Source organism: Scomber japonicus, chromosome 8 (assembly GCF_027409825.1).
Source record: "Scomber japonicus isolate fScoJap1 chromosome 8, fScoJap1.pri, whole genome shotgun sequence".
Taxonomy (NCBI): Eukaryota; Metazoa; Chordata; class Actinopteri; order Scombriformes; family Scombridae; genus Scomber; species Scomber japonicus.
The window spans coordinates 15,011,745-15,031,014 of record NC_070585.1 but is presented as its reverse complement, the minus strand read 5'-3'; the positions used below and the strand labels follow the sequence as shown (position 1 = coordinate 15,031,014).

Here is a 19,270-nt window from a genome sequence, read left to right as displayed (position 1 = left end):
GTCAGGTGGGAGCAGAGCAGCGGGATGGAGTGAAAAGATGGACGACAGCAGCAGCCGTTAATTCAAATGCCTAAAATAACCTCAGGAACAAAGATAGAAGTAGTGTGACATTGTTATAGAGCCTTGTTCACATCCTGTTTCCCACACACAGTCATGAAATGAATATCAGTTATTTTAAAAGGTGATGACAAACATTGTATTCTGTTTGGATGTATTGCATAGAGAGCTCTGCCTGTGTGTAGGTGATAATAAATTGGGGGACACTGCTTCTTTTCTGTCTTTAAGCGGGGTGTTCACTTTATCAGGTAACTGTGTGACAAAAGCAACACAGATTACCTTTTCTTTCTCTCTAGTTTTTTCTTTCACTCCCTCTCTCTTCCTGTCTCAATGCAGTTCAATCTAATTCATCAGGGAAATTGGAATTTTTGTGGCCACGTAAGCACAGCACACTGCGGGGCACATACATAAAAACACAAAGCTCTTATGAACTCATACAAACACTGCAAGGAAAACATTAAAAACAGCATATAAGTATAAGAATACAAATCTATTCCTCTTTCAGTATCAATGTTTGTTGAATATTGCTTTTCTGAATGCTTTTTGGAAGCAAATATTTCATAAGCCAATAATTGCAAAAACATTGTAACTCTAAGTTTTAACTCAGTGCCAGTAAACTTTTTCAATTGGTGAACACCTTATTTTGGATTTCTCTCCATTGGCCATGTGTGCTCCTGTAATTTGCTGACTCATCATTACTAAAGGACACACAGCTCATCATATCACACTCCTCTTTCTACCCGCAACCTCCCTTTCTCTCCTCTTTCCTGGCTAGCTATTGCTATTCTTAGCAGGGGGACGCAAAGTTCTCCATTACAACCCAGTGCATACTGATGGTGTGTCTGTGTGTGTATGTGTGTGTGTCTGTGTGCGTTCGTGCGTGTGTGCGTGCGTGTTGTGTCTAGCACTAAGCTAGCTTAAGCCAGCTGTATCTCACACGCCTCATGCATGGCTTAACTGAGCGAGTGTTTCTGTATATTTGTAAGTCCATGCATCTGCATGTGTGTGTGTGTGTGTGTGTATATGTGCGTGTGTGTGTGTGCGTATTGCTTATCCATGTTTAATTCTTTTTCATGTGTGTTTGTGTGTGTCTGTTCATGTTATTATATTATCCATACGCCCTCTATCCCCTCCTCTTTTCTCTCTCACACACATAAAACACACACACACTGATACAGACTGAAAATGAATTCATCACCACATATTAACCTTTAACATTCCTACTGTTATGTAATTCAATAATATTTAATTTACTTCTGTAATGCAATGTCAGTAATCCTTTTGGAGAGATTCACAGAATAATATGCCAGTGACAGGCAGAACAAATACTTGGCTCACACATTGTGAGTAGGCACTCTTCCATATGTGTAACATCCACACACTCACATAAACACACACACACACACACACACAAACACACACACACACACACACACACACACACACACACACACACACACACACACACACACACACACACACACTGGTATTCACAGAGTAATCAGTGCTGCAGCTATTATTAATGAGAGAGAATCAGGTCATTAATATTTAAGCAGTGTCACTGGGGCCACTGCCATGTGTGTGTGTGTGTGTGTGTGTGTGTGTGTGTGTGTGTGTGTGTGTGTGAGTGTGAGTGTGCGTGTGTGTTTGTGTCTGTGTGTGTGTGTGTGTGTGGGTCTGTGTGTGTGTGTGTGTGTGTGTGGGTCTGTGTGTGTGTGTGTGTGTGCGTGTGTGTATATATGTATGTGTGTGGTCTGTTTGTGTGTGTGTCCACATATAGAAGAGGGGCAGAGGGACTATAAGGCAATTTCCTCAGGCAGCGTAGTGAGACCTACTCCATTACAATAGGATAGACAGAGATGGAGACATATTACTCCCTTAAACAGAGAGGAGGAGGAAGATAAAAACAGAGGAATCTGCTTTTTGCTTCTGGTCTTTAAGTTACCACCAACCCCCCTCTCCTCTCCTCTCCTCTCCTCTCCTCTCCTCTCCTCTCCTCTCCTCTCCTCTCCTCTCCTCCATCAGTTGTTTCTGTTCTGTGGAAGATGAAGAGGCTGGAACAGGAAAGATTGGGCAGATATCTCATTACATCACACTGAACAGGATGGGCCTGGGAGTTTCCTGTGTGCGTGTGTGTTTGAGTGTGTGTCCATGCTGCCAGCGTGAACCCCTCTAAATGAACACTGTTGGGGATTGTGACTCTTTGGTCTGTGTCTAGTCCTTCACACTGGGCATACTCTGGTGACAGCGCACACACACATACTGTACACACTTTTTCCTCATACCCACAAACCAGCATGATGGGGTCTAAGGTGTTAGGGTGTGAATGGTTGAAGGAAAGACTTAGTATAAAAACGGTAAATAATGACATTAGCTCATGCTCTTCTCTCTCTCTTTCTCTCTCTCATCCCCACAGCCTCTTCCTGTGTCTGGGATCAGTGGGTATTACTTGCTCTGCAGAGCGAGGAGAATGAGACAGGTCTTACTGCCAGCTCCTAGATAGGGAGAGCAGGGAAAATATTCCTTTATAATATCCTCTCTTTATTAAATCTAGCTGGAGGACATACAGAAGCCTATTTCACACATCTGAGCCGGTTGTCTGTATAGCTACCAACAGTTGTCCTGTGGAAAGGCCAGGGTTGATTGTTATATGTTTTTTTTTTTTTGGCTCAACATTAACATTGATTGATAGCTAATTACTTAACAGTGAATACTGTTTGGGAATAACTAGTATGAATGGGATGGTTTATCCAAAAATAAAGCAGATAATAGTTTTGTAAGAAAAGCCTATCCATACAAATTAGTCAGTCAGAATCACTTTCTATCTTTTATCCCACACACAGCAGGATATTTGTCAGTCCATCATTTTCATTGTTACAAAACTTTAGGGAGTGATGCGGTTCTTTGCAGCTCTTCCTTCTCTTTTGAAGTTACACTGATTGATGCAAAGGGAGGGGTAAAGTATTTATTTAATAGACTGTACTTCAAGCTCAATATCATGGACACTGCCCATCAGATTTTTACAGCACATATGAGCTGTAACCGAATTGTGATCGCATTACTAGCAACAGAGCACTTCAGAGTTTCTTTATCGTTCCTAAATAAATCAAATTCATAGATCTTTTTCACAGCAGGCGTTTTCTCATCCAAATCGCAGGTGGAACTAATAACATCTATGATGGATCTGTTCCTGCAGTTATTGCAATGCTGTGCTACCGTTACAGATTGTATTTGTTACACCCGTGTTTGACAAATTAGAAGAATATCTTAGAACCACTGATCTATGCAGAGAATGAACAAGATGTTTACTCCTGGAAAAACCTGGATGCCTGAAATATCTCCTTCCATTTTGCAATTCTATTCCAGCAAACAAAAATGCATCTTCAGCCATATTTAGCTCAAGTCAACATTTTATAATGAAGGCATGCAGTTTCTTCTGCTGTCTCTGTGGCAAATTTCAAAATGGGGTCCAATACTGTAAAGGACATATGTTCAATCATATTTGGTTATTGCTAAATATTTGCAGAAAGAGAAGAAACAACTCATTGGTAAGTTTTAAAAACTTTGACATGATACCGTTGAAGAGCCCATGGTGACTGTTCCCATATTGGCCATCTGCCTGTGTGTACAGTGATTTGATTACCTGGGAGCTTCATTAGGATAGAGAGACAGGGGAGGCCGCGCTGGTAGCTCCCCTATCCTCCCTCCTCGAGTATAGAGTTACCTTTGCACGGAAGAGGCTGCATTGATTAGCCATATGCCTGGGAGGTGGTGGGGGTGGTGTAGCCTCACCTTGTGCCATCAGGGTCGCCTCTGGGGGACTGAAAGCTGGGGAAGTTGGATGTGTCCAGCATGCTTTCCCCCAGTGCATCTTTGCATTAAGATCTTATCATGCTTGGTTACCAACAAAGCAATGATAATCTGGACTTTAATATGGGAAGCCTTGGCTAGGGGTTTCCAGGAAAGTAGCGGTGCAGGAAACTGTATGTCAATCAACAGAATGCACACAGATAGACGGGCACATGGCTTCGTACTGAAGGAGACACATGCCGTACCCACGACTGCCAAGGCCCTAAGGATGGACTTGTTTGTGTGAAGTCTCAAGCATGTTTTAAGTTTCTTCACAGCTTGACTTTAAATCTCTTCTAATCCTATTTTTCTCCCTTGTTGTCGCATTTTCTGCACAGATCCTGCTTCAGTGGCCATGTGTTTGTTTGATAGACGTGCACAATGTTCTGACCAGTGAAGCTAGTTGCAGGTGTGATCTTTACATACACATACCTCAGCTCTGTCAAGATTAGCCTCTGTTAAAGAGTGCTAACTGATTATGGTTTTGATTACATTTTATCAGCTCCTCTGTCAGCGCTGCTCCCCGTACGGAGCCAGCTTTGTAAGAATGATGAATGGCTTTTTTAATTGTTTCTAATTGATAACTGCTCTGAAAGACTTTGTTATGAAACACTGCCAATTTAGTAACACCGATACACTGTAGTGCCTTATTAATTCTCTCCCGTCTGGCTCGAGCACTATGCAATTGAAAAGAACTCCGTCTGTGCATCTGTGGGCCGACTAGGCAGTAATATTTCTTGGTGTAGGAGCATGCCAGTTTTTAAATGCCAAAACACTTTTATTTTTATTCATCTGCCTGTGTCCAAAGCTTCAGTGTATTCAACCATTCCACGCCTGGATTGTTTACAACATCACAATGTAATCTCTGTTGATTTACTACTCTGTTTAGGTAGCTGGGTCAGAGATGGTGAATAACTATGTTACAGCCTAGCTTATGTGTTTATCATTATCATTTATGATGAGGTGATATTGGATGATAAATCCTCATCCTGCCACCCCATGGCAGGCAGGCAGGCAAGCTTTGATGCTCCTCTGCTTGTGAGCTGCTTGGAGAGAACATTTGCATACATATTGTCTCACACCTTTAGATAGACTTTCCCTTTCTCTCGCCCACTCTTAATCCATATCTACCCTTTCTAAAGCACTTTCAAATATGTATTTAATGAAGAAAGGAGGAAATGAAGGAAGCAGGGGAGCAGAGGAATGTAAAGACTGACAGGAAGCAAGGGGAAGTGCATGGAGGTCAGCTGGTCTATGAACTGAGACACCTGTGACCTGTTTGGTCATTTGTCTTTATGTAGGCTGTTCACACCAACAGTGACCTGTTGTGTTGATTCAATCTGGCTGTTTCCACCTGCTTTACCTGCGGGACAAGTATTTACTGGTCCACCTGTGGTTGCCTTGTCATCCAGGTGTTAACACCACAAAATTAATGAGTGAGGCCTCAGTAAAACAGGAAAAGGACTCAAGAGCACAACTTATCAACAGACAAGTTAAGTTAAAATAAAGCTTACACAGCCCAAAGTATCTTTTACCAGGTAAAAGCTATGACATCCTTCCTGTAAAGGGAAAATGCATTAGACACTTAAGTTTCACTGCAGGTTAGCCGTTTGAATCACCACCAATATGCTGCTACATGCGCTTTGCCAACAGCAAAAATATCAGCAAGAAAAGAGTCCTGTCTATAGGACAATATGTATACTATATGTATTTGGTGTGTTTTGATGCTTGTTGCCTACTTCAGAAAACTTTGACCAAAACAGGTTGCAGCTTAAAGCTACCCTTACCTTTGTTACATTTTTACACATTTTTTGTTTAGGTTAAAATGCTATTAATAAGGTAACACTCTAAAATGTTAGAGAGATCCATCAGGCGTAGAAACTCATCATTATTCCATTCTCATATGGTTCTGTGAAAACTCTGACCAATCATATCATTCAGTCCAAATGTGGATCCACGGCATTATAATACATCCATGATCCACAGAGATAGCCGTAAACAGACAGTAGCGACTGGCAATGAGCGACAAAAGCGGGCCATGGCTTCCACCTCCAGCCGCCCCCACAGGGGAAAAGAAAACTATATAACTCTATAACTATATCTTCACTATTGTAGTGCACATTCGCGGAAGCGGAGGCGGAGGGGGAGCGGGAGTGGGGGGTGGAGGGGAAGGGAGTGCGGGGTTGAGACATAGGAGGGAGGAGGGGTTGTTGCTGTTCAAGTTTTTATAAAGTGCTGTGTGAAATGCAAGAAAGGTAAGAGTCGCTTTAAATGATTTTACCTTTGAGCTTTTTTGACACAAGAAGAAGCCATAGCCATGGTGCTAACAAAAGTGTGTCTACAATCAAATGTGGTCTAGAGTGATTCATCAAAGCAGTTAAACATTTACAGGACAACTAGAGTGTCTATGATCAATAAAAACAACAATGAATGATGCAGACTTTTACTCGACCAATTATACGTGCCATTGTAAAAACTGAGTTCATAATAAAAATGAATAATAATAAACAACTTACAAGCCAATAATGTGTACAGTAAATGTTCACACTTTGTCAGAGGATGATTATAACCAAATTCCCAATTCAACCAGTATTATCTCTCCTCTTCCTTAATCCATTGCCTTTTTTGTGTTTCTTCTCCTTCTTCACTTTTATCTTTCACTCCCTCTGCCACCCCTCTCTTTCAATCCCTCCATCCCTACAGTGCTCAGCTTGACAGATGTTTGGCTGGCTGGCCTGTCATAATAACTATGGAGGTGGTTGTCTCAAGTGGCTGCGTTGGCTGCTCTCTGAGTACTTCACAGCCAGGACAGGGCATGACATCGCATGGCAATGTGGGTGAAGGAAGGAGAAAGAAGGACATGAGCAAGAAGAAGAAGAGAAAGGAGGAACAGAGACAAGACTTAATATTTGTTGATTTCATAATGCTTTTTACATAACTTATTAATACACGCTGTTTCAGAACTGCTCGGTAAAAGGAATAGCGGACATGTTGCACTACATCAAACATGGATGTATGTAGTGTGTGATGATGCAATGGGTTGTGAGGATTCTTTCTGGCTGCCGCAGCTAGTCGGGGCTGACCAGTCACAAAAAGCTATTGTCAGGCTCTCTGTGTCTCTGCTGGGAACACAGGGAGTCCCGCGGAGCTTTGACAGTCACTAGAAGTACATTTATGAGCCATTGACAGAGTCGCTGTGTGGTTATCTGTGTTGTAGCTCAGATAACGCTGCTTCTAAGAGGGCTCTCCTGGTACATCTTTCTTTAGAAAGTGTCAACACAATCCTGCTGTTTAGTTAAATTAACGTTATACCCTAAAAACCTTCTTTAATTCTGAATATTTTAGTTATTGGTGGGTCATGTATCATGTTGACTGCCACAGAAGAGGAATAAATCCAAATATATGGGAGACACAACTGGGGATACAATCAGCCAGTGTTTTGTTATTTACGGTCTAGTTGGTGTGACAAGTGCTATCACAGTTGGGAGGGTGGGGGGTTAACAAACAAATCAGATTCTTGCCTCACAGTATGTCACGGTTAGGGAGGGGCCAGGGGATTCTGCTGAATTGAACTTTTAGATCTTAGCAGATGTGGACACCTGATTTTGAGCAGAAACAAGCTTCTTTTTTTCCCACGTTACGTTCCCATGTTATTGTTAGAGAAATCACTTGGTGTTTGAGTTGCCAACCATAAAACTGTTAATCATATTGCCATGAGCCGATGTAGGCAAAAAAGGTATGATGACAATGAATAATATTTTGCAGATACAAATGGATTTCCTCATATTACATTTCCTAAACATATATATTTGCTAATGGAAATGAACTGTGTATAAACCTCGTATTTAGCAAGACAAGATTGATTTGGTAGAGGAGACAATAAGGTGGAAGAAGGAGAGAACCGCTGCAGCCTTGGGGAGAGAGGTGGCAAGCAGGCCACAAACCCTTCAAGTCAGTGGCAGGCTGTCTCTGCTGAGATTTATGGGTACTCTGGGAGCCGGACCTTGCGCCTCACTGTCAGCCTCTGTCTCTTTATCTCCCTCTTGATGCACACACCGTTTCCCAGTAAGATTGATCTATAGCTGAACAAGTTTTCTTAAAGTATACACACAGGCAGTGGGGCTTGATAATACGTTAACAAGAGAAGAAGAATATGGCTTGTCTGCATGTCCTGTTGTCTGCATACTGGTGCTGTTATGTGTTTATCTTCACTGCCCTGTCATAGGTAGAGATGTTTTCCAATTATTTGATTTCATAAGAGACCTTAATAAATGTCTGGGTTTCTGAGGCTGATATAGACAGACACAGGGAAGGACAGGCAGGCAGACAGGTCAGTTTCAGACTGGATGAGACCTGCAGTAAGCCCTATATCAGCCTGGCTTTGGTGTCTTATTGGACACTAAGACTCCCCAGTTTACATCAAGCTCCTTAGAGCTGACCACAGAGCGAAGAGAGTTTGGGGACATGATTGATTTTTGCAAACAATATTGCCTCTGTGGGTGGCAATGATTAGATTACTGTGTTTTGAGATGTGTTTTCAATGTTTACAGGGGCTTTTCCTCCTTGCTGTAATTATTGATGTGACAAGAAACACTCACTCAGCTGCTTATGAGAAATATCACCACTCCATTTGGGCTCATTTGTGACAACATTTGCAATCATGAGAGTGAATTTTGTCAGTTTCAAACCTCAGTAGAGCTTATTTCATGTGGTGGCTTTGCATTATGAATGTGTATCTCTGCATACATTATAGAGTTTATGAACGAATGGCACAGCTAGGCTAATGAAACCGTAGCACAGCAGGACACAGGGGGAATCGGTGTGCACCACAGCACCTCCCCAGCAGCCAACAGCCTCGTGTGTTCCTGACAGACAGACAGTTATGTAAGAGGGGAGAGCTAAAGGTTGCCTTGTCTCCTGAACCACCAGAAATCCACACAGACACGCCGAGCTGCGGTGAGGATAGGTGGCCCTCTAGCCTGCTGATTATAAAGGCTGCTTCATGCAATATTAAAAAACGGTCCTCTACTCAACTTCAGGGAGCACAGGTAGAGATAATACATCAGCCTAAATATTATGGATCTTGGGATGTAGAAGTCGCCACTAAGGTTCGACCACTCAAAACATCTCATCAGCATCATAGAATCACTGTTAAAAATAAACAGCCTAACCTAAAGCGGTTATTAATAAATGGGCAAAGTTCAGTGCTTGATGTATGAATAATTATTATGGTCTTTTGGGAGCTGTCCATGTAAAATTAGATTGCTGATTGCCATCCTAAATAATTAACAGCAGTATGATTATGGGAAGCGTAGTTCACTATGTGTACCGCACTCTTTAGCCTTCACAGCTGTCATCTGGCAGCTTAGAAATAATGAGCATTCAGTACGGGGACACTGTGTTAGACAGCGAGGCATGTTACTACCTGCCCAGATGCTAGCAACCACGTTAGCAGTCTTCTGTCCGAGCCACTCATCACCTTGACAACTCATAAAGCTGTCACCAAAGAGACAAAATGTCCATACCCTGAGCTATGTGATTAAGACGTGTCTGTAAGTAAATTAGTTCACGTGCCTGTGGAGCCTTGATCTCACCATCTCCCCTCCTGCCTGCTGCCACTCAAAACAACCGCTACTTTAGGAAAATTACCCAAGAAATTTGCCTTTACATGGAAGATTTTGATTAGACTGTGTTTGTAGGCAGAAGCCCTCAAATCTTAAGCAATTGCCATGTTATTAATACAATACATTACTGTTTCATTATAAATAACTTGGCTCTGTTTGGGATAAAAAGTACACCTTTTACTGTAATAACTGAAACACACAAGCAGAATGTCTAATATCTTCTACAACCCTACAACAAATAGAGCAATTTCTAAAGCCTGGATTGTTTTTTTCTTCCACTGCCGGGAATGCCACCTTGAATTTAAGTGATTTATCTAGACATACAGTCTCAGTCAAAAGTTTGGACACACATTCCCATTAAATTGAATGAGAAAGTGTTTCCAAACTTTTGACTGGTAGTGTAGGTAACTTCGGCCAAATCCCAAAACAAATGAATACAACATAGAGCAGCTAACATTAGATCTTGAGTAATTTATCAGCCTTAACCTGGTTTAACACCAGCTTTAGAGACATAACTGTGGTTTGTGCAAGAATATATGTTAGGTTTTGGGACTCTATTAATGGCCAATCAGTCAAAATAGTGTCTATATCTACTTAGCTATGACTGTTTCATTTTGTTTCCATTAGTATGTTGTAAAAGTTTACAAGCACTATAACACAGCTGGTATCACCAGCCAACCAACCCTGTATGTTTATGTTGCTACTGTATGTCCGCATGTGAGTGTGTATTTACAGTATAATACTGAATAATTCATTATATTGTAATTACTATGTAAATACTGCATTTACTGAATCTGCTTTGCTACATAAATCCCTATTCATGAGGCTTAGTGTTGTAAATATGTGGCCGGTGTAACATACTGTAACACGCAAACTGATCCAAATGCAGATGCTTGCACACACACACACACACACACACACACACACACACACACACACACACACACACACACACACACACACACACACACACACACACTGTCATGCATGCCTACGTTGAGGCTGGTCAGAGTAGCCGCCATAAGGTCGGGCCAGTCATATTACAGTAGAGCCTCTGAATGCGGAGCGGAGCGATGTGCCACGCCTGACTGCCAAACAGTCACCTTAAACCAAAGACCACTGCTCACTAGTAAGATGTGGCTTGACCTGAATTATCATCACATCCCCTCTCTCTCTTGTTGTGGTCTGTAGTCTCCCCTTACTCTTTCGATGCCCTCCCTTCCTCCCCCTAACTCGTATTCAGTGGGCAACCAGACATTCTTGACATTTTGCAAAGGTTGAAAGACAAAGAACCTTTGTCTCCTAATAAGGCCATGCTCTATACCCCACCTGAATAAGAATACTTGGAGAAAGGGGATGGTGTGTGTAGGATAGTGTGCATGTAGAAGAGGGTGATGGTAGAGGTGGGTTGCAGTTTATATACTGTAGGGATATAGAAACCAGAGTGTGGAAATGTAAATGAGGAGAAAGGGTGGGTAGTGAAAGAAAAGGAAAAGAAAGTTGCAGGTGGGATGAGAGGTTGTGTGTTTTGTGTGTGTGCATGCAGGTAAGAGGTGTGGGTGGAGGAGGTTTGGGACTGAGAACAATCTTTTCTTGGGGAAAAGAAAAAGAGAACATTGTAATGAACAATCCCAGAGTGAGAGTGATAACGGTTTGGTTTCAGAGGCTAATGTAAGGTATTGCTGTAAGAAAGGCAGCAGCGCACACTGGCGCTTCGCCCGCAGTTACACAGACACACGGATGTTCTACAAGTGAGTGATATTCTCCATCACTGCAGAAGCTTGAAGCGGAACTCACAACACCCAAGGTCCTTCTGGTCTCTTCTCATCTCTCTCTCTCATCCATCACACCCCTCAGCTCTACCTCTCACCTCCCTCGCCGCCTCCCTCAATCTCTCTTGCACCTTATTCCTCCACAATTTTCTCGGAAAAACTTGCTCCAAAACAGCTGAAGCGAGAGAAAAACAGTGTTGTAGTAAGTGTAAGCAAGGACAGAGGTGTGATGAAAGAGTTAGAGTAAGTAGAGTAGAGTTCAATAGTTAGAGTTCGCCACCTGGTCAAACACCTTTCAAAATTTGTTGTAGTAACTCCTCTTTTTCCACTCTGCCGGTGTCACTTTGAGTTATCTCTACCTTAGTCCCTCCACTTAACATACAGCTGTGGCCCTATGTTATGCAATGTCTCTGCATTGTCTCGTTCTCTGTTTTCAAGCCACAGCAATTTTTGCAAAGGCGCATGCTTTAAAGTGAGAACACAACCATGTTTTTCTGTGTTTTGTCTCAACATTATATAAGCAGAAGGTAAAAATATCTGGACCTGTCTTTAAAAGCAGATGGTGTGGTTATGACATCAGGCTCGTTAAAGGCAGCTATAACTAGGAAGAGCCAAGGGTTGTTGTGAAGTACACCGCCTTAAATCCAGCTTCCTCCACTAACAAGGACCAGAGATGTTCAGTGTGTGTGTGTGTGTGTGTGTGTGTGTGAGAGAGAGAGACGAGCTATGAAACAGCACCAAAGTATGTGCTGCAAAAGTCTTTAAATTTTCCTCTCATGGTGTCTTGTCTTTCTCTATATTAATGTCGATCTCCCCCTCCCCTCCCCCTCCACCCACCTCCTGTTTCTCTTTCTGTGTGGGTACAGTATTCTGTCACTCACAGGAATGTGGGCAGATATGGGATCATATTCAGACTTCCAGATTCATTCTGCTAGCGACTCAGAAGCCAATATTAGCCATGCGGTCGTTGTTTTACCCATGAGCCCGTTGCCTTGGAAACGTTGCATAAGAGGGAGTGGGAAAGCGGGATGCCCCTTGCTGATTGGGAGACAAGGTGGCAGATCTCTTTCTCTCTATCCTCATCTTCCCTATCTTCTTTTTGCATCTTGTTCTTTTCCCTCCACTCAACACTTGCTGTAACTGTATGTGCCAAAACACTGGCGCTCCAACTGTCCCTTCATGCCACGTGTTGAATCAACTCAATACCCAGCACCTCCAAATAAATGCAGCAGTGATTTATAGCCCAATTGGAAATGTTTGTACACACAGAGTGTGTACAGCTACATGCACACATGCACACACACACACACACACACACACACACACACACACACACACACACACACACACACACACACACACTACTCCAAGAGCAGCATTGTGTGTCATCCTTGGTTGTGGGAGGCCTTGGCTGGAGTCAGAGAGGGTAGTGCTTTGTTGAATCCACTGAGACCACATGTTCAAGACTACAAGATGGCCTTCCATGGCTTCCATACAGGCAAGGCTATGCTGTGTCTACATACCAGGAGGATGGAAACGATAGAGGGAGAGAGAGAGAGAGAGAGAGAGAGAGAGAGAGAAAAAGAGTGAGAGGATGATGATGGTGATGATGAAGATGATGAAGATGAAGGACAGCGAGTGAAGGGAGAATGGCCTTGGCTCTGGAGACAGGACGATTTATCTCTATCTTAAGGAAAAAGAAACAGGATCAGACCAGACACTCAAAATGTAACATAATCTACTGTAGGAGACAGAATTATAAAATCCAAAATGTCCAAAGAACAGTACAGTGTATAGTCTGACATGCAAAAACAGAGATGTGATTAGTGATATGAACATATCAGATCTGCTATAGGTTGCACAGTTCCCAATAACCTCAAATTGAGTTTCTTGTATAATTTGCATTTTTCTCCAGCATGTAGCAAGCCAAGAAAAGTGCAGGGTGGGCAGCCCCTGTGTGAGGGAGCTGTCTTAATCCATGTGTTTAGCAAGCACCATCTGCTGCTTTTATTCAGATGGGAGTAGAAATATTTGGTTGATTAGGAGAGGATCTGTGAAGGATAGCCACACCGTTACCACCGGTTACAGGGGACACACATGCTCGATTCTATCAACTGGTGTCTTGGAAAGCAAACAGAAGACAGACACACAGACATCAACATGCAAGTGTTCAGATGAGTACATGTGTGCATATGGAGGTGAAAGTATAGCACGGACACACAACAAAAGTGTTCAAAGCACCGTAACGCTGCAGAGAGAAGCAGACACACACACACACACACTAGCAGGGTAGATCTAAAAGAAGGCAAACAGACAGGTTTACAAGAGATTGCTGCTTAATGAGGTAACAGCAAATAAACAAGAACATACACCACAGTACAACACCTGTTTGGTAAATGTCAAGACACATTTAATTTATGCTTTTTATAGATAAAGGTTAAAGGTAATCTGTGAGTTGTTTCTTTCCGATGAAATTGGTTACTGCACGATGCGCCACTGTGGGATCAAAGTCTATGATTTAGCCTGACTGCTGCATTAATTTGAGTTAACTTGGCTGCTAAGACATTGGTTTGTGACAATAAATAAGCCACAAAATAGTGCTGGCTGCCAAGGTCCTTGTCCAAACTTCAAGATGGTTGCTGTTTATCATAGATTACAAGCTTATTTCATTCAAATACCCTCTCTTTGTAAATAATAACATTAGTTGGATGCAGTTTAATGAGATTTTTACACAGACAATAATTCATTTCCAATAAAGAATAAGGGAGTTTAAGTGTTTTTTGCTTATATTTTGTATGCAAGTATATTTGCCAGTTCATTTAACATTAAATCTTTCATTGCATATGTTAGCTTTAAAAAAATGTGTATTTGTGTTTTTTGTCTCCAGGTGCAGATCTCGGTGGTCTTATGGACCTGGAGTCTCTGTACCGCGGTGTGAAACAGAGTATCAACCACACACGAGCGGGGCGAACACGCAGACAGAGCCTGGACAGAGCCTATAACATCGAGGTGCTGCTGGGTGTCGATGACTCAGTGGTCCAGTTTCACGGGAAGGAGCATGTCCAGAAGTACCTGCTCACACTCATGAACATTGTAAGTTTTACTGACTCACACAGGCACAGTAGATGGATATATGTCAAATATAAGAATGTCTGGCTGAATCCAGCATTGCCACATAAATTGACAACATTTGAGGTTATTCTAGGATGTCACATTACACACATACATATTAAAGAAACATATAAATGATTATTCATGAACACTCATTATTCACAGGTTCCCAAATGATCAAAGTGCTTGTCTTACTTTAAAAAATGAAATCATTACAGTGAATGAGGAAAATAGTTCCATTTAAGTTAAATGGGAAATAAGTCAGAGAGAGGTCAAAGAAAGAGGGTAACACTCACACACCAACTGAATGAGGATTCAATTCCTTTCCTACATATTCTCATCCAGCAATCAGCCTAGGGTAATCCTTTCTTCTCTATCTGAATATGATGAGATTTCATTTGTGAGTGCATGTGTGTGTGTTAGGTGAGCCCTCTGCTCCCCGACATATCATTTCATCAAGCTTTGTGTCATGTCATCATTCATTTTGAGTGTGTTTGTGTGTGTGTGTGTGTGTGTGTGTGTGTGTGTCTGTGTGTGTGTGTCTGTGTGTGTGTGTGTGTGCGCAAGGGAGTGAGAGAGAGATGCAGAGGCAGCAGGCAGTATGCTCCAGGCCACAACAACACTTAGCCAAGCACTCATACTCCCAGGTGTTTTTGCATGTGTATGTGTGTGTGTGTGTGTGTGTGTGTGTACATAAGCTTGTGTGTTAGTGTGACACTGAACACACTGCAGACTTTAATCTTTGCAAATTAAACCTGTGGTGAGAGTGCTGTTTGCACGCATTTGTACGCGTGCATGCCCGCATTCATGTGTGTCTGTGTGCGTGCTCCTGTTTGCTTTTGCTTCTATTACAACCCACTGTGTAAGGAACCAATCTCCGACTGTTAAGCAGGTGCAAGCATACAGCAACAAATCCTGCCACACCTCTTTGTCTCAGCTCAGCGCTTGAGAAAGAACAAGAGCCACTGTGCTCTCTGCCTCCCCTTTTAGATATTTGTTAGACAATATAGGAGAAGGGAGTACGCAGCTCTGTCGCAGCCCCCCTCTAATCTGTGGGGAAGAGATGGAGAGACAGAGTTAGAAGGAGTATTTTAAACATGCATTCGGAATAAATTACTGACAGCCAGATAAACAGAAATAAATAAATAAGGGCTGCCTCCCACGCGTGGCATCTGGGCGACTTTCTTCTTGAAAGTTTGCTTTGCTCACTTCAGGATGGGTGTGCTCTCTTGCTCTCTCTCTGCGTTTTATTTCTTTCCCTCTCTGTCTTTCTCTCGCTCTCCCAGTCTCTAAGCAGCACTAACTCGCTCTACACTGAGCCCTTTTGCATTGTTACCCTTCCCTGACTCGGGTAGTTTATGGCAATAAATCCTCAACGATGTTAAAAAACTTTCTAAGTATAATGTGAGTGACAACAAGATGTACTTTAGTAGAAGATATACAGAGAGAGATTTAAGAATATTTATTTGCCACAGGTTCCTTTTGAAGTTGTTCATACACAGAACAACATTTTGAGTTACTGTCACCGTAGTGTAGCTGCTTAACCACACAGGCAAAAGAGGAAATCCTTTTCTTCAATTTATTGCATTTTGCTGGGCTTTTTATTAGATAGTAGCATTTTAAGATGTTTACTTTAATAATGTATTGAATTATATATTACTATTTCCATATCATCTGTATGATTTAAAGGAAACAAAGGCAAGTCTGCAGTACATTGTGTACATACAGTATATTTCAGATATGAATCTAATGCTGTCTGATGTAATATCAAGACAGCATTGAAAACAAACAATACTCATCTCCACCTGTTTTACTTTCCTTAAATCCCTCTAATTTCTCTCCTTACTTTCAGACTTACTTTGGAGTATCTGATCTCCATCTTTCTGTATGTATGCATGTTTATACCTTCAACACACCTAAATGAGTGTGTGAAGTTCCACACACTGCTATCTTATGTTAGAGCAGCTGTTACACTACGCAGCCACCTTCAAGAGATAAAGGAAGTGTTGTTGGTTTAATGCAGAAGGTTACTCTGTAAAACTGCATTGTATGTGTTGTTTCTCATAGTTTACTTGATTCATTTTCATTGTATTTGAGTGCAGACTTGAGTCAAGGGTCAAGGTGGACAATATGATCAATTGGCATGTCTGTGTGTGAGTGAGTGTGTATGTGCATGGAGGATAGGGGGCGGCACTGCTGTCTTAAGGACATCAAAGCACTCTCACAGAAGACCCCTAAATCCTGTCTGCCAAGTTCAACCGGAGTGTGTGTGTGTGTGTGTGTGTGTGTGTGTGTGTGTGTGTGTGTGTGTGTGTGTGTGTGTGTCAATGTGTATGTTGAGTTGAATGTGTGCATTCGTAATTCTGCTTCCCACTCCTTTCCCATGTGTTTGCCTCCATATTGTCTTTTTGCTCAATTGCATCAATAGACTAAGAATGGGTCTAACCATGTGACTTCATTATTCACTAACAATCGATGGATAAGAAGGATATGCACAAACTATGTGTATTGTTTTTAAAAAAATCATGCTCAGGATGGAGAACAGAAGAAACTGCATGACAAAGAAGTGCCCATTTTTTTCTACAAACAGGTACTAGGGAAATGAACTGCAATATGCGGACCAGACCTGCATGAAAAAATTAAAAAAACATAGGAATAAGATTTCATTTGAGTAATGATTTCTTTGAGAGGGAGACAGAGGGCCAAAGTGGAAGATCTTGAGGCTAAACAGATATTAAAACCTTGCACTGTTGGGGAGTGGCTTCATCATTATTGTCATCATTCTCTTTACAATTCTGTAACATTGTCAGACTCAAAATTAGAGCTGGGTATCGGTACACAATACCTTTAAGGTAAGATAAGTAGTATCGAGACATCTCCCATCAAACGATACCTGCAATTGATCCTTTTTGCACCCAGAGCTAGAGAATATGACTATTTGTATGGACTGTATGGCTCACAGCCAATCAACACAAGCATTTTTTGATTTAATGTGACATGTGATCGGCCCACTGTTACATCAGCTACAACCTGTCTGTGGTGGTATTTTATGCAATTAGATTATTTTATTATCGTATGATGGGTAACGAATGAAGTACCGTATCGGTATCAGTATCACTTTAAGGTATTTGGATGAGTACCGCTATCATCATTTTTTAAACGATACCCAGCCCTACTCACAATAAACCTTTATCAAAATTGATGCAGCAGAACTCTAGATATTGTATTTTTTATTCCACACATTCAACTTCTTTGTCAACACCTAGCACCTACATAACCCAAAATGCTTGATTGTCGACAGCTCGGTCAGAGATTGGAGTGTGTACTAATGAATTAGCCTTGAGCTGCTAGCCTCAAGCAGTGATGAGGAGCCAGCTACAGAGGTCTAGTAAACTCACTTTTTTATAGTAACTGCTTATCCACATATTATCTTCCTTTTTCATTTCATTTTTAAACTTGTAGTTTTTAGACCCAACTAACACTGTGTCATGTGACAGACAACAATGATCGGGAATGGAATTTATCAGATAAAGAGCTTTTACTTTTTACTCCACATGTATTTCAATGAAGTGACAACCAGTTTCCTAGTGGCAAGCAAACCTTTGTAGAGCTTACCTGTGAGTTATAGAAGTGACTGACAAACTTGTCCTTTGTGACCTGGCATAGGTTGAAACATATAGACTGATGTAAACCCTAGCTCACCTAGCCAGTAGCCACAGAGTTGGACTGAGCACTCGTTGTTGCTGCTGCTTTGCTAAAAGTGATAATAAACACACAGACAAACACGAACAGAGCACTCAGTGTTGCTGCTGTTCAAAGTTAAAACAAAATTAAGAGAATGAGCTCTCCTCCCGCCAGTACACAGCTCCGGATCAGAACAGAATCCGATGTGACTAGAGGGTGTTATTCGTCCCGATGCTCTGGCTTTGCTCCCACTTCTCCTCCAGAGCTCCTGGCACTCAGCAGCTGTCTGTCCCTCCACTCCGTCCGGACTCAGTGCTGCAACATCACTCGTAGTATATATGGACCATTTTTTTTATTGTTTCTTGTTTTATTCTAATTCTAATACGAGCAAGTATGGAACTGCATGCAGGTGTGTGTGTGTGTGTGTGTGTGTGTGTGTGTATGTGTGTCTGTTGGTGGTTGGGTGGGAGTGGGGCATCAACATTCTAACCCTCATCAATGCTTTTTGCTAACAGCTGAATGGAATTTGGAAAGTACCGTAATATTGAGCTGCTTTGTTTAGTAGTTAATGTTAACAACTAAAGTGTAAGCAAACGTAATAAATATAGTACCAAAGCATATAATCTGTTAGAAATGACCAATGCATTTTGTTGTGCCCACAATATACTAAATGTGGCTCTATATAATTTCATCACATTTTGTGTGGCAGAGAATGTGTGTACATTAATTTGCACATAAAAAAACATTATTGGAACTATGCAGATTTGTAATTCGATTCCACAATTACAGTATGCACTTTTTATCTTTTGATATAATGAATGTGGTTTATTTAAAAAAACATGACAGAGGAGAAAAGCATTTTACTGAAATGGGCTCTTAAATAAAAGAGTGTTTTAGCAACAGTGTTGTGGTAAATACTGTAAAATATGCTGTGTGCAAATGCCAAGTGGAGGCCATTGTGCTGTAATCTTCCTGTGGCAAACAAGAACGTGATAGATTTAATAGCCAATGGTGATCTGTCTGTCTTACGTGTCTGTCTCACCCATTAATGGAGACCTTTACAGGGGTGCTGCAAAGTGTTAATCACACTCTCCATGGATATGAATAGTCCCTGCTAATGAGAGAGGGGTGTGTGCATGTGTGTGTGTTGGGTGTACGGTGAATGTGTGCACA

At 41.7% G+C, this 19,270-nt stretch overlaps 1 protein-coding gene across 1 annotated transcript in view; it reads left to right on the top strand.

Annotated features, from left to right (window-relative positions):
* LOC128362719 (A disintegrin and metalloproteinase with thrombospondin motifs 2-like) overlaps positions 1 to 19,270 on the top strand; it is a 106,560-nt gene that overhangs the window by 64,775 nt on the left and 22,515 nt on the right. The window contains exon 4 of the mRNA XM_053323563.1: positions 14,190 to 14,395. Within this exon, the coding sequence (XP_053179538.1) occupies positions 14,190 to 14,395 (206 nt within the window). The remainder of the gene's footprint in view (positions 1 to 14,189; positions 14,396 to 19,270) is intronic.